The sequence below is a fragment of the Tachypleus tridentatus genome, chromosome 3, assembly GCF_004210375.1.
Source record: "Tachypleus tridentatus isolate NWPU-2018 chromosome 3, ASM421037v1, whole genome shotgun sequence".
NCBI classification, from domain to species: domain Eukaryota; kingdom Metazoa; phylum Arthropoda; class Merostomata; order Xiphosura; family Limulidae; genus Tachypleus; species Tachypleus tridentatus.
Window position 1 is genome coordinate 86650451 of NC_134827.1, and position 16073 is coordinate 86666523.

At 36.2% G+C, this 16073-nt stretch overlaps 1 protein-coding gene across 6 annotated transcripts in view; it reads right to left on the reverse strand.

Annotated features, from left to right (window-relative positions):
• Orp8 (Oxysterol-binding protein-related protein 8) overlaps nucleotides 1-16073 on the reverse strand; it is a 123888-nt gene that overhangs the window by 96199 nt on the left and 11616 nt on the right. For all 6 annotated transcript variants that reach the window (XM_076495445.1, XM_076495444.1, XM_076495443.1 and 3 more), the window contains exon 3: nucleotides 3872-3911. In XM_076495445.1, the coding sequence (XP_076351560.1) occupies nucleotides 3872-3911 (40 nt within the window). The remainder of the gene's footprint in view (nucleotides 1-3871; nucleotides 3912-16073) is intronic.

Genomic DNA, 16073 nt, shown 5'->3' on the forward strand with positions numbered 1-16073 from the left:
ATTCAAAAGCAAAATCACCATCACTCATATTATTCATCTTCATCCTTGCAACAGGTTTAACTGTACGATATCCAGGATTCAGCGATACTCTCACTGATGAGATAAAGCATCAATGATTACATACTTCTGAATCAACATGGTATTGCACAATGCTTTGCATTTTTGCAACACTGTAATCTAACATTCAGTCCTACTTTAAGGACAGTGCCACACTTGGACCATCTTGACTCCCACGCAATACTGCAGTGCTAAAGGACCACCCCTTACTAAGGCGATTAAAATTCGTGATAAAAAATAAAAAACATTCTATTTAAAAAAAAAAAAAAACTTCCTTTACCAAAAGCTCCTCTTGCATACGTTTTTAGGCCAGGAGCCAGTAGTTCCAGCCTGATATTGGAACATATCAGTACTTGGATCACCCTGCTTCAACCACAAATAAATATTAATTTCTCAAAACATAAGTGAAACTTTACCTTTTATTCCTTCAGGACATATAGCTCTGGGTACTTTAAAGACTGGAGAAACATTGATAAAAATCATAATACAGCAACTCTCTTGAAACTGCATGCTAAATGAAAATCTCAGTGCCATCAGTGCCTGAAAACCAAGTTCTTTACTGCACAGGTTCTGTTGGTGAATAATACAGTGCAACTTCACCAACTGTCTGTTCTGCTTTCCTCGATGCTTCATCAACAGTGCTACCAGCCCGCTACTTTCTCCAGTCATGGCTGGTGCTCCATCAGTTGTCACACTTACCAGTTTCATGAAATCCAATGAAACACTGTCATATTGTCTCCTCGAATAGAGCGACCCAGTTGTCTGTGATATCAAATGATGACGACATACCACGAACAAAAACTAGTAGCTGTGTTGTTGAACTGATGTCAGTCGACTCATTTGCTGCCACATTTGGCTGCTTTATTTGTAAGCTGCCTTGTCATGTCTGCTGAGAGGTGTGAAATTCTTCCTTGAACTGTCAAACGATTCAAAGTCACCGTCTGTAGCTTGCAAACTGCTTGCGGACACAACTTTTCCGATACAGTAATCATACATTGCTTGACAAAATCACCATCAGTGAATGGTCAGCCAGATTTTGCTATCATCAACAAAATATCGTAACTGACCTCACATGCTGCACCTAAATGTGCTGACTGCTTTGAGAAAACATTCTGCTGGTGATTCAGTGACCACCTCAGAGATTCAATTCGAGCTGTTCGTTCATCACCGACAACGTTGTGGAAATCTTTATGCTTTGACTCATAATAACGCTTTATATTGGATACCTTTGTCACTGCTACTGTTGAATAACAGCAGACAAATCACGCTCTTCTGTTGTTCAACAAAACAGTATTGTGCAGTCCAGTCATCATGAAACCGGCGGTTTTTGTCAACTTGTCTTTTACAATTAGCTGCCATTTTTGTTATGAAATAATATCAAAATAGAGCTCCTAAGTAAATCTCGAAGAATAATTGGAACACGTGAGATTTCATAATTACGGAAATATTACATCATTGCACCAATGATTAAATGCCTATGCATTAACGAGATTTGCTTATTAAATTTTCTTTATTGCTCGACACAAATATGGAACCATCCAGTATTTAATCTAATGCATATTCTTCTATAGCGCTTAATCTTTGCACAGGCGCAAACTCTCTATGTTTGACTTTCCCGTTGGACATTGCAGGCTATTTGACGGCTCGTCGCAGGCTGGACTTTGTGCACCACTGCACTATAGTTAACAATGTGTATACTCATTGATGATGATTAATATCAGGAGTACAGTTCAATATCACAGCAAATTATCTAGGAGAGTAAACTTTAACCATCTGTTGTACACTGTTTCTCAAGCTCAACAAATTCATTCTATATTCTTTTGCAATGATCACTCACTTCTTCAATCTGAGCTCATGTTCTGCCATTGTTGTATTGACCTTTGCTAGGAGCTCTACTTATCTGAAGTTTTCATTATGTGGGTCTGTAGGCTTTTCAGATGTGTCACAGAAAGACAACTTTTTCTCGGCCAAATGATGAATGATAGCAGCAATTGGAGTTAAAACCACTTTCCAATATGTTTTCTCTTGTCTTATTGACTCAAAATTAACATTTATAATCAAACCCTTCCCCAGAACTGTACAATTTTTACCCATGTCATTTGTCCATGTTTGTTATGAGCAATAATGAATACTCCTGGTCCTTCTGTGCAACTGACAGGTGTTGGCATTGTAAACTACAGCAGAGGCAGCACTTTTGTTTCTTCAGAGAAACAGTTTACAACAGAAACATATTATACTATCTAGAAAAGTAAACTAACCAGATTTTAAATATTTTCCCCCACATTTTTAACACGAGCATAACAGTTTTCCTTTGTGAAGTAATGAGGACTTTTTCCCTTGTTTTGCAGATAAAAAGAATGTCCATCAACTGTACTGGACCCTCAGTTACAATTACAATTCACTGAATATCAGTGAGTTCATTTAGACAAAAAGCTGTACTTGATGGAACAACTGTTTCCACAGTATGTTGATTAGTAAATACAGATTTTCACCAAGAGGATTGTTATCCTCATAAGAGACAACATAATATTCAACCTCTTCACCACCTTCTTAATGGTTGGTAAAGTAATTAGTAAAGTGTTGACTTGCTGCTTTTATCTTCATACAATAAAAGATGAAACTAAATCCCTTAGTGATAGATATAAAAGAAAACTAGTTACCTAAAACAATGTTGTAACCTTAAAATGTTGTGTGTGAATGCATGTAATAAAAGTTCAGTATAATCTAAAAAAAAAAATTTTTTTAATGGTAGCATTCCAATAAAGGGTTTAAGAAGTTAATATAATGTATTAAATATATCTTAAGTCATGAAAATTATAGTAATTTTGAATATGCCTAAATAACATATCTACCATTGGATTGTATCTCAAGACAGCTGGTATGGGTATCAAAACTTTTATTTAAGCAGAGAACAATGTTACAACCTTCTTAGGTCATCTTCAGGTAAACAAAGAGTTTGAAGCTGACCATTGCCAGGCACTTGTCTTTGGGATGAGAGTCTAAATGGGTACGAGATTGTAAGGAGTGTTGCAGTATACATTAGGCTGTTAATTAGCACACGTTTAAAAGGTGTTCCTTTATATTGATTTGAGTTGTTGTTTAAGTAGGGCTTCTTTGATTTCACGTTTGTGTTTGCTTCCCGACTTAACATCTGGGTGTTTAGTATGGTTATGTTGTGTTTATTTGATTTGCAGTGTTCAAAAATGTGTGAAGATGTTTTTTGTGTGTGTGTTCTTTGTATCTGGTTTCTATTTTTCTGTTTGTTTTTCCAATATAGAAGTCATAGCAGTTGTTACATTGTATTTTATAAATTATGTTGGTGTTTTGTTTGTCAGCGTAGTTTTTACATTGTATTAACTTTAGTTTTGAATACATTTTACATTTGCCAGAATTTTGTGTTTTGTTACAAGTATTTTTTATCCAAATGGTGGTTATTTTTTTGCTGATATCAGGAATACATGGTATGCAACAGTATAATATTTTGCAGTTTGTTGTATCTTGGGATTTATTATCATTTGTTTGTTGTTGATTTAGGTGTGTGTGTGTAATTTTTTCAATGGTGTTTGGAGGGAATTTGTTGATGAAGTTTTATTTTGATTTCATTGCTAATTTTTTGCTAATCTGAAGATTAGCAAAGAAGGCCAAAATGTTGTTCTCTATTTTAATAAAAGTTTTAATACCCATATTCAAATACCAACTTTTCTGGAAGCACAAAAGAGTTGTTTTATTGTTTTTTTTCATTCATGATTAAACTACAGCTATACCAAATCCTTTGGTTCCACATTGAAGGAAATAATAAAAATAAATTACAAACCAGGGGGAGAGCTGATAGAACGTGATTTCTTGAAACTGCCCTGGAAAACAAAAATGTATAATTTTGAAAAAAATTAAAAATAATGATTGGGCACATGAAGAAAAAAATTAAATGGTTGCATTTAGAAAAAATTAATTATTGAAAATAAATAATAAAACTAAAACTTGGCAGAAAAAAGTATGAAACTGTGCAATAAATTTGAAGTTTAACAAAATATACAAAACATGCATCTACATCAAATCAAAAATAATATATATACAAGACAGTTTATAATGACAAATGGGTTTTAAAAAAAATGTATTAAACATTACAACAAAAGTATACTATGTGTACATAGTTGAACATTTCTTGTAAGAGTACCCATCTTTAATAGAAATCAAAATTATTAAACTTAATTAGTGTAAATATCCCACACAGCTCTCAAGCAACAGATTCAACTAGTTCTATTTTCCAGAGGTCATGTTTAAGCAGGAAACTGGAAAAATATCCTAATATATTTTCATTAAAATATATTTATATGCAATTTTCAAAACTATCATTTAAATATTCGACAGACTTAATAAGCCACTATGACTTCATTCTTAACAATTATCAATAATGTTTATGTAATTTTTGTCAATTTCCACTCATCATTATTCCATTTTTATGAAGATTTACTTTGTAACTGCATACATTCATTAATTTTTAAGGAGCAGATGCAAGTTGAAATTCAAAACATTTCCCACATAAAAATTTGAATCCAAATTTCCTATCAATGTTTTGTAACACATGTAGATTAAAATTAATGGAAAAGATATTTCTAACAACTGTTTATACCATTTACTACAACAACAGAGAGTGCTTCTTATTTTATTTGCTCAAAATAGTTATTTTTGGAATTTATGGAAGCTTCTACATGAACAATAGGACAGTACTTAGTATGTTTATGAAAAAGACATCTACCACATCCATATTTTTACCATTGCTTTCAATATTTTAATTTATTCTGAATATATAAATGCATGTTACTATATTTAATTAAAATCCATAACAATTATACAACATACTTCCAGACCATAGCCCAACATTCAAATAAAGATTTGAATTTCAGTTATTAAAAAGAATATTCTATAAATGGAACCAGCATATTTCATACAGTAGTCCTAACTTTTAACCCTTTTATGAACAACAGAAATATCTATCACTACCAAAACACAGCATTCTTGAATGTAATGTATTTTTTACTTGTGTCCAATTCTTCTCTTTGTTACAGGATGTAAAAATCCATTATGACCTTCACAGGATACAGACTGTCAGTGGGAAATATTAACTACCCCAAAACACCAATTTTTTAAAGTAGCTTCCTTCTGAATAGCATGTAAGAGTTTAGAAATATGCTACTGTCAAATTAAAAGATATTTGCAGAATTTTCTAAATGATAAAGCCATTATTAAAAATTTAAGTTAAAATGGATTGAAATGTCACATAAAAGATACCACACAGAAGATATTACTGCCTTCAACTGAAGAAAGTAAAAAATTAAGATTTGGGCAAATCAATATTTGCCAACATTGTACTTCTCTTAGTTATATGGTACAGAATAGAAAGTTATAATTTTCCTATATTGATAATGTATTTCTGATAATCTCAAAAGATTAGCTATTCTTGTTCAGTGATGTCCTCAATATGCAAACTTTATTTTAACATATGACATAAGTCCTTCATCCCACCCTATTGGAATTGTAAGATTCCAATATGTCTCTCACACAAATTATCATGCGTCACCTTACAAAGAGGAACATGACACGCTTATATGATGCATGACTCCCTCAACACTCCACTACTGAACTGTTACTTCAAAGTTTAGCAGAAGCCAGTACCAGAGAAAAGTGGAAAAGATTGGCAGGAACCATGAGAAATGGTAAGTACCTATTAGAAATGGTTTTGAAGAGTATTTCTGTTATTCTCTCACACTGGTCCTTCCTCCTTTTCAGTGTAAGATTGTGGCTAATCATGTGAGGAGAGGTAAGTACAGTAGTGGAAGTTATACTTTTCCTGTACTGAAAATGTATTTCTAATAGGTAATTACCTTTTTTCACACTTCCCACCAATCCTTCCCACTTTTCAGAAGTGATGTGGTTACCCCTCATCTGAGCTAAATATAGTCTTTGCCTCTGTGTGGAATGTGTAGGATATATGGGTGGAAAATGAAATGAGCACACTTGAGTAGGTTGGTTGGTTGTTCATCATTTAATATAGCAAAACAACTAGACTATCTGAGCCAAACAACCATTAAACAAACAACTCAACCTTTGCAAAAAAAAATTGTTTCTTTTTTGTTTGAAACAAAACAATTACCTAAAAATGTAAAAAAACAACATAAAACAATAAAAACATAGCAACAAATAGACAATAATCAAAAGTAAACAAGATAAAAACAGTAGTGCTTAAATGTGGGAATCCCGATTTTACTTATTTCTTTGTATTTTTTGTTAAATTTCAGAAAAAGGTTAAAACCTAAAGAGAATTAAAAAGATCAATGGCCTGTAAACAATTAAAAATGCAGTCAAGACAGATATTATCACCATCACCAATGGAAACCACCCAAAATAAATGGTAAATTCTGAGTGTAAACATCTCTAAAATGGTGCCACCACTAACAGTCGTAACGACAGCATGACAGTAAAATGTGGGTTATTACGACTTGAGTGTCACAATGACTAAACACTGATGTATTAGTGCAGGATAAAAGAAAACAATGGGTTAAATTTCTGAGCCTTGTCAAGACAATTTTCTTTCTATGATCTTTTTGGAAACTTAATAGCAAAAGAGCAAGAGTAAATTGGATCTGGAAAAGCATGGTGGAACATTCTTCACCCCAAGCTGACTGCCAACTAGTGCAAAGCTGAGCCTTAAACATATGAAACAGGCCCACCCATAATGGCATCAGGGCAGGCAGACTTAGCCAAAGTGTTGGTGAGCTCGTATCCCCAAATACCAACAATGTCCAGCAACCAGAAAAGATACTAATAGATAACAAAAAAGGGCAAGTTGGTTCAAAACCATCAAGAAGAACAGGGTGAAAAGTCATACAAAATGATTCCATAGCATATAGACAGCTAAGAGAATCTGTGTAAATTATACAGGTAGTATACTGGTTAGTTGCAACATGATCAGAACAAAAAAAGATGGCATACAACTTAGCAATGAACAAAGAAACTATGAAGGAAAGTCTGTGAGTGACCAGTGAGCCATGGCAAACCACAGCAGAGCACACACAGTCACCTGTTTTCGAACCATCTGCGCAAGTGAGAGCCAAGATATGTTTGGTAGAGAGATGACAGTACTTCCAGTCTGGAATATCTGCCTTCTTCAGGTGACTTAGAGAGAGATCACACATGGGAATGGTAATGTACCATGGAGGAATGGGCCAAACACAAGACTCAAAAATATCATTCAGTGCCAGACACAATTTGGTCATGGTCCCCTGGATACAGAGCTAAAATTTGGAATAAATGACTACCTATTACCAAATAGAACAGCCCACCTAGGATGGAAAACACAATCCCACCTGGAGTACTACAGCAAGGATCCTAGTTTTCGAGCATATTGTAAGGAAAATTGCAAACATCAAAGATGGAGAGGCAGTTTAAGAGACTTAGTGTACAAACTGTGGATTGACAAAGTACATAATGCCCCTGTGGAAACCCGGAGTTCCTTATGGTGAATGAGGTCCAATATTTTAACTGCAGAGAGCCTAGACTAGAGACCCATAATCAAGTTTTGACTTTACAAGGGCACAATAGATCTTCAGCACAGAACATCAATCTGCTTCCCAGGATGTGAAAGAGAAAATGTTGAGGATAATCTATGCCCCGATACACATGACATGAAGCTGCTTGATGTAAGGGATAAAGTCAAATACAAGTCCCAAGAACTTCAGCTCTGGCATCACAGGAATAACATCATCACAAGCCGTTATGTAAATCTACATTGATGGCAGAAGTTCATGCAAACAGCTTTCAAAGAATATAAAGTAAGACTGTTTATAATAGCCCTATGCATGAGATGAATAATGGCAGTCTGAAACTACCACTCTGTAAACCTCATATTCAATGACTGACATGAAATATGGCAGTTGTCAATGTACAAACCATTTACAATAGCCAAAGGAAGCTGATGAGAGATAGTGTTCATCTTAATACTCAAAAGTTTGACACTTGAGACACAGCCATGATGGACTCCAAGTTCCTGTAAGAACAGACAAGTGTGTAAAACCCACACAAACCTGGAATCACATGTCAAAGTTCTGAATGAAAACATGCAAATGGCCACATAACTCACAGGAGTGAGGGTCATGCAAAATTCTATAACTCAATGTAATGTCATAAGCCTCCTAAAGAGCAAAGAAGATGGAGACCAGTTGTTCCCTCTTGAAAAAGTCTTCTCTAATAGACATTTCAAGTCAAATAAGATGGTCCACAGTAGAGCACTGTCATCTGAACCCACACTGGATGGGTGAGAGGTTGTTTGATTCCAAGAACCAAATGAGACAAATACTAACCATTCTCTACAAGACTTTACACAGACAACTCATCAAAGCAATAGGTAAATAGTTTGTTGGCATGTTGGGACCCTCCCTAGGCTAAGAAAAGGGTATAGTAATAACCTGGCACCAAGGAACAGGAAAGACATTCTCCTGCTACATCCAGATGAAATCAGCCAGAGGAATAGAAAGAGAGGCATGAGATAAATAGCAAAGCATCTCATAATGAATATTGCTGGGTCTGACTGATGTACTGCTAGACTGATAAAGAGCTATCTTCAGCTCCACCATGGTGAACAGGTGATTGTAATCAGAGAGACCCACTTCCTAAAATGAAAAAGGCAATCTCCCAACTGATTCTTGATGGTCAAGAAGACTGGGGAGGAGGCAGAAAAGCTGGAAAGATATGAAAAACTTACCTCTAGGGTGTAAGCAATGTCTAGGACATCAACTTCCTAACCATCAGAGAACAAGATTGAAATGGGTTGGGGTGTACCACTCACAAACCTACTGAATCTTGCCCCACACAACTTTGAAGCTGGTGGAACTAGAGATGCTATGGATGAACTAAATACAAGAATCCTTCTCGCTTTGATGCCCAGCCTGCCAAGCATGGGCACGGGTTTACTAATAAATTATGTGGTTAAAATGAAATGGATACCATGAAAAGGTATCCCAGACCAATTTTTTATGATTACATGCCTCTTGGCAGGTAGGACTTCACCATGAATGAGGATACAATGGAAAATGCATCAAGGTCTCAGGAATAGAATAAGCTACTTCCACACAGATATCCACAGATGGCACGATCAAGTTTGAAGACAGTGGTAAAAGAAGGCCAGTCATCTTAGTCCAACTTCCACCATGGCACACTAGTCAGGTGGAATCATCTGCAGCAAGTCTTCATCAAGGTGATGGGACAATGATCACTGCTACGTAGGTTATTCTCCACAATTCAAGAAAAATGAGAATAAAGTTAGAGTGAGCAGATAAATAGATACATATAAGGAAAAGACTAATTGGGTGCATGAAAGTAAGTTACAGAACCATTACTGAATAGAGAAAAGTTACAATCTAAGATCATACACTCCACAGTATAATGTTGCCACCACTCCAGAAGGGAGTATATCCATTAAAATCTCCCAAGAGAAGAAAGAGAAATGGCAACTGGTCTAAAAGAACATCAAGGTCTGATTGATTGTGAGTCTCAGCTAAAAAAAGGTAGATGAAAAAAATAGTGATGGTATGACCCAAAAAGAAATGAACTGCCACAACCTCAAGTGGAGTAGCTAGTGGCACAGATGTGGAGGACATGTGCTGGGTGAACAGCAAGTCCACACCACCATGGGTTTGACCATCACACAACCTGTCTTTCCTTTACAGGGAAAGCTACCAAACAGGTGATAGCATCAGCAACATGAAGGAAAGTTTCTCTTATAAGAAACAAACTGGATAGTATAAATCAATCACGTCATTGATGTCATCCACTGCATCAAAGTGGCCATTTTTACTTATTTGGGGATTAGGGCAGAGAGCTCTTTGGTTTAAAACCATTCTATCTTTCTTTATTTTAAAGAAGTCTAGTAAACTCCATGAAATCTACCCAGAGTATATTGAGCAGATCTTTATTCACAGACAGAAAATCAAGCAGCTGCAGGTATGAAAAAATTACTATCCAGCATTTTGGGGATGATGGAGTTGAACCCAAGCAGTCATTACATGCAGGGACAGAAACAGGAGTTGACGTAAATCATTTAGCTTCTGAAGAAACAGAGGGAAAGATACAGTTAACAGAAGAGTAAAAGAATTCTGTGGGAGTAACACAGGTCCATCTGCACACCCACTGAGATTGAAGAATGGAGGATAGTAGCACACATCCAGGATAGAGTAGGGGAAAAAAGCTTCCATGCCTTAGGTTAAAAAATATTTTACAGTCCTCAAGTACTTAGCCTATTTTGCCCCAATCTACATGAGACAAGACCATGAGTAGGTCAAGTGGAAGTCATCACTGTTGATACAGTGAGACTCCAGGTCACACAAACTGGTCTCGTTTTACCACTGCAATGAGCACAGGATAAACCTCTAGCATTTAAAACACCCAAGAGGATTAGGAATATAGAATATAAATTACTTTGCAATTTAAATAGCCTACCTTCATTGTGGTTGGGGATGAAGTGATGTAAAAATCAAAATGAGAAAGTTGGTAGACTGCAATACTCCATCTTTGTGAGTAGAGATATGTTGCATGACTGAGACTTATGGCTAGAGACTGGTGAGAATCTCTGACTCAAGAATGTTAATAAGATCCCTCTCTGCTATCACTTCTTTGGATGAATTCAGTTGCATGAGTGAATAAGCTCATGGCTTTAGACTTCAGGAGGAGTGTAGTGTGTTCTAGTTTAGAAGTTTCTACCAGAATGTCTCTATATCAAAGCTTATTCACAAAAATTGAAGAGCCAGTTGACCCCTCCAACTTTTTATGAATAAAAAAAGGGTGATATTTACCCAAGAAATTTATCAGATAAAGAATGTAAAATCAGAAAGTTAGATGCATGATTGATTGTAGCTTGACACTGTAAAAAAAGTCCTCCAAGCATGGTCACTTACCAATGATGGGCTATTTCAGAAGGACATATGTATGAAATGGTTTTAAGAATCCATAAGAAGAAATATAAAATTCAGTGCCCACTCACCTCACCCACCAGGAAATCCAATGAGGGGACATGGTATAGAGCCAAAAGCAAAAGACTCAGCAGCAAAGCCAGGGTTTCTTGGAAACTATACCCAAATACCAGCATCAGACAAAATCCACAACACCTATTGAGAACAGCCAATAATGGTGCTCATTTGACCCAAGATGTGTTGAGGTTGGACCCCTCAACCACCAGGATCCTTTCCTCCCCTTTACTGGTCACCATGCACAACTAACATGCGAGTGGACATTCAGATCTCAGAGGAGACAAAATTAAAATACAGGACCTTCCCTGGAAGGTGCTCCTCATCACATATAGGCATCCACACTGAGAGGCATCCAAGTAGAATAGAATGTAGTAAAGAAATGAATATAAGCAGTGAAAGATATTGTAACTCAATCATACAATGAGAAAAGTGAGTAAAGGATATACCCCCATGTGTAAAATGGCTAGAGCACAGTAGACTGTACTCTGCAAGTTAACTACATCCTAAAACTCCTCTTTGGAAACCAACAACTGCACAAGGGAAGATGAGGATCATATTATCTTTACCTCAAGCCCAAGAACTGGGGGACTGAGAACCACTATTACTTGTAGGTATGATACAAGGATAAGCTCTTAACTATTAATCCAGGAACTTGATATCAGATGGAATCAACTCTCTCAACCATGAAATAGGCCAGGACCATCCAAATGACAAAAATATTCTCATAAAAGAAAGGACAAAGGATGGCCAAGGACAGGACTGGAACAATCCCATAAACCACCTCTGTGACCTCAATACAGGCAGAGGAAATCTAGGGAGGAAAATAGACAACCTAAAATCTGTGTGAAGAATTATGTTGATTAGTTCACTCCAAATCCAAAACCTGCCTGCGATGAATAAGGGCTCCCAATCAAATGGATTATCATAAATTGGAGGATATTTCATCATCTACACCTGTATAATACCAATGCCATACTCTGTAAATGAAAGGTTATTGTGTGAAACTCATTCAGCAGGGTGCCTCCATGATCAACCACCCCAGTAGTTTGAAACTCAAAAGTGGTAACTTGAAGAAAAGAGGGTGACAATATATTTGAAAGTCTAGAGAAGCATTACCACTTGAGACAGTGCAATGGATGACCAAGAAACATTATTTTGAAAATCAAACCATATGGAGTTATTTACTCTAGGAATGGCAGGGACAGACAGCAATTCCCTTCTGCTCTACCATGCAGTTCATGGGTAGTACAGTCTAGGACTGACATGTTTATGAAGAAAAGTATCACAAGGTTATTCATCTTCAAATGATTTTGTGGAACATCCCCTCTCCACAATGAGCATGCAAAGCCATGAAAGATAAAGTGCAAGTCAACATCACTGTAGACATGTAGATTTAGTCTTAAAAACTACCTGGTCAAGCATCATTTGCCATAAAGAGGGTTCCACGAAATAAAAAGTAGATAAAGTCATCTGAAAGAGAGTGAGTAAAAACTTACCAGTCACACCAAAGTCTGAATAATGTCCAAAAATGATAAATGAAACCCTGACAAAAAGGAAATTGCAATATGATGGTGATAGTGAAAGAGAAACATATTAGGTATGATTGACATGTTGGATTGCAGAACCTCCTCCAGTGGATGATGAAAATAAGAAGCACAAGGAAAAGTGAGTTATAGGATCTGATGAGAGGACAACTGGAACAAAGTCTGGAAGGTGGTGAAGAACAGACCAATCTAACCAAAAGGTGAATAAAATTGGTAAGGGTAGAAGATAAAAGATTATGAAAGGAGGATCATCAAGGAATAAAGAGTTAGAAATGTACCCTGGAAGGTAGCAGTACAGGATATATAAGAATGAAGAGCCCTAACCCAACACAGAAGCCTATCTGAATATGGTCAAGGGTAAAGATGGGAAATAGAAGGAAGAGAAACAGAAAAGAAGGAACAGCCAAACCCTAGCTGCTTGGTCACAGGAGAAAGGAACAATCCAGATAAAGGAGAAGATAGGTTGGGTAATAAAGGATAGAAGAAACACTAATGGCAAACAAATCCAACCTTTAACATCTCGAGGGTAAGAGAGAAGAAGGAAATATGTTTCAAGGGAAAAACTGACTGCCAGAGCCTATGGATGAGGTTCCAGCAACCAGAAGAGAGGTAACTTTTGGTGAAGACCATAATAAGACATCCATGTAAATAAATCCCACTGATAGCAAAGTTCCCTGAAAATGAGGGCATCTAATGCCCACTCCATGGAGATATATCTAGTCAGAGCATAAAAGACAATCCACTACCAGATTAAAAGCACCAGGTACATCATGTGCCATAAAGCAAATGTGCAAATGTAATGTTTGTGGCTCTTGTATGAGAAATCCAATGTCCAAAAACACATCTCTGGAATAAGTGCCACAATGGTGAGTGGTATGTACCACTACCATAGAAGTGTCCAAAAGAACTATCCCTACAGAATTTTGGGCAAGAAGAAGTAAATGACATAACACCTGACATACAGACAGAAGTTCACAAACAGCAACGTGCAAAGCACTTTTGTAAACATACTGCTGGCCCAAAGCTTCCTGGTGATTGCCCTATACTCCCCATCCCAGAAGAAATGTATCCATTAAAAAAATATAGATTTGAACAGATGATAAGAAAATAAACAAGGCGATATCAGTATAATATGTAAGCATAGGAGACATCCAATTATGCCAACCACAACCCTGGAGACAATGCCATTCTCAGGGTAAGAAAAGACTCCATGGTGAACTGAAATAATGATATGAAATGGTCAAGGAAAGGTAAAACTGATTACTAGCCCCCCAATTCCCAGTTTTCTATACTTGTAAAGATGGAACGGTTGAATTGGTGGACCAATATCACCCAAGGCTTGATAATATCAGAGACTGTATCAAATATCTAATGCTTCAGAAATAGGGCCATAGGTAATCCCAGAGAGAATTCAAAGATAAACAGATCCTAGCCAATAATGCATATTGACCTAAGGTCCAAAAACAAAAAAACCAAGATGCAGGTTAAAATGAAGTACAGAAGGACAAAGGCATCTCCAGAAAACCTCATAGAATTTCTGTGGAGAGTCTCAGACGTGTCTGAAAGAAGTAAGCAAGTATATTGGGCATGTGTGACGTAGTCATATAATTCAAAAGCTACCCCCAAAATAGGTAATGTTAAAAAAGGCCAAAAATAATTAGAAGTCCTCATGCAGTACAACATATATCCATTGTTATGAACATGTATGAAGATACAGGACAAAATTAGTTAAATAAATTAATCCCCATGTTAACAGAGGGCTATTTTGGATGATCATAGTTTTGCTGTGACCTTTACTTTGACCTTGACCTTACAAAAGCTAAACACTCCTAAGTTAAATCATGGTCCAAATGTAGCATACCAAAGTTCACCCAAGTCCATTCAACCATTTGTTTGTATACTGGTCAGTAAGAGTTTTCAATCATACACATATGTATAGGTGACAACATGACCTTCATTCCAACTTGATATTGTTCTTAGGTGATCATCAATATATAGACAAATGATTCATGAGCTTCCCCAAAAAAGATTAACAACATTATGTTATAAAAGAGAAAAATAATCAGAGGTCCTCATGGGTGCAGCATACTAATTCTCTCATGCAAATGTTTGGCTAATGGAACAACAAAAAACCAAACATCAGGTGAGGAAGGATAAACCAAAAAGGTTGGGAAGTTGTCCATGTAAGAAGGAAAGACAAGGTGAATAAGAAAAAGATGACAGGAAAAATAATTTCACAAACCTGAGACATAAAAACTGATGAAGACTGAATTAAGCCTAGGAGACTATGCAGGTTCGGAACAGGAATGATGGGCAAGCTCTAGAGATGAAAAAAGAATAAAAGTCCTCAAGAACCAGCAAAAGCTCAACAGTTTCAGTAGGAGTCTTGGTGATGTCTGGGGTTAAAGACTGAACAATGTAACATTCAATCTTCCAATATATAAGAGCAGATAAATCCATCATCAGGTCTTTCCCTCTTAAGGCCTGAGAGAAACAAGTTGCTGGTGTAAAGTTCACTTTGGAAATTATTGCACAGAAAGGTTTTACCAAACTCGATTGTAGAAATAAAGAGACTTGAACTAACTTATAAATATGAGTAAAAAATTGGGTTGAATAAATTAAATGAAGGCAAGGAATAACCACTTCATGAGAAAAATAAAGTCAAACATGCAAGAATAAGAAAACAAAGAGCACATCTGAACTCAAACACTGCTAAATGAGAAGTGATAGTTTGGTAGAGGACTGTAGATGGAGTCAGATGCTTCATGTGAGTAGATCACGCTCCTATGGGTGAGGAGGTGATGCATGATGATTTGCATGAGACACGTTGGAATCTTGCAATTCCAAAAGGGGGAAGTGGAAGGCGTGTGGCATGCATAAAGAGGACAGGACTGAACAAGAACAGTTAATCTTGTGAGAGGAGGCAAGTACCAGATCAGAAATAACATATGTTATAATAATAAAGAGTAAGGAATAGCCAACTAATGAAACAATACATGGTAACCACTGTAAGTAATATATTGTAGTCTGATCATTATAAGTTGTATAGTTTGAATGTTATATTTAATTAGCTTGTTTATTACAAGGTATACAGTTCGATTCTGATATACACAAGTAGCTTGTTTTGATCAGATTGAATACCTAGGTTTTTTTCATTTTCAACTATATATATTTCATAACTAAGAAAGATGTGACAGAGAAGTTCAAATGTTTTGTTACGTTATTTACATGTACTGTATTGTGTTATAAAATTTATACAAGGTATCTTAAAAATTTAAAAAACTCAATGCACCAGTTCCCATCTGTTGCATAATGAAACCCCCACGCTCCAAATTTGGCATATATACAGAGGTTGGGATATATTATCCATGAAAACAAGGAATGCACTTCTACAGATAACTGATAGGAATATTAAAAACATTTTGAAATGAAACAAGTCAAAACATTTTGACCT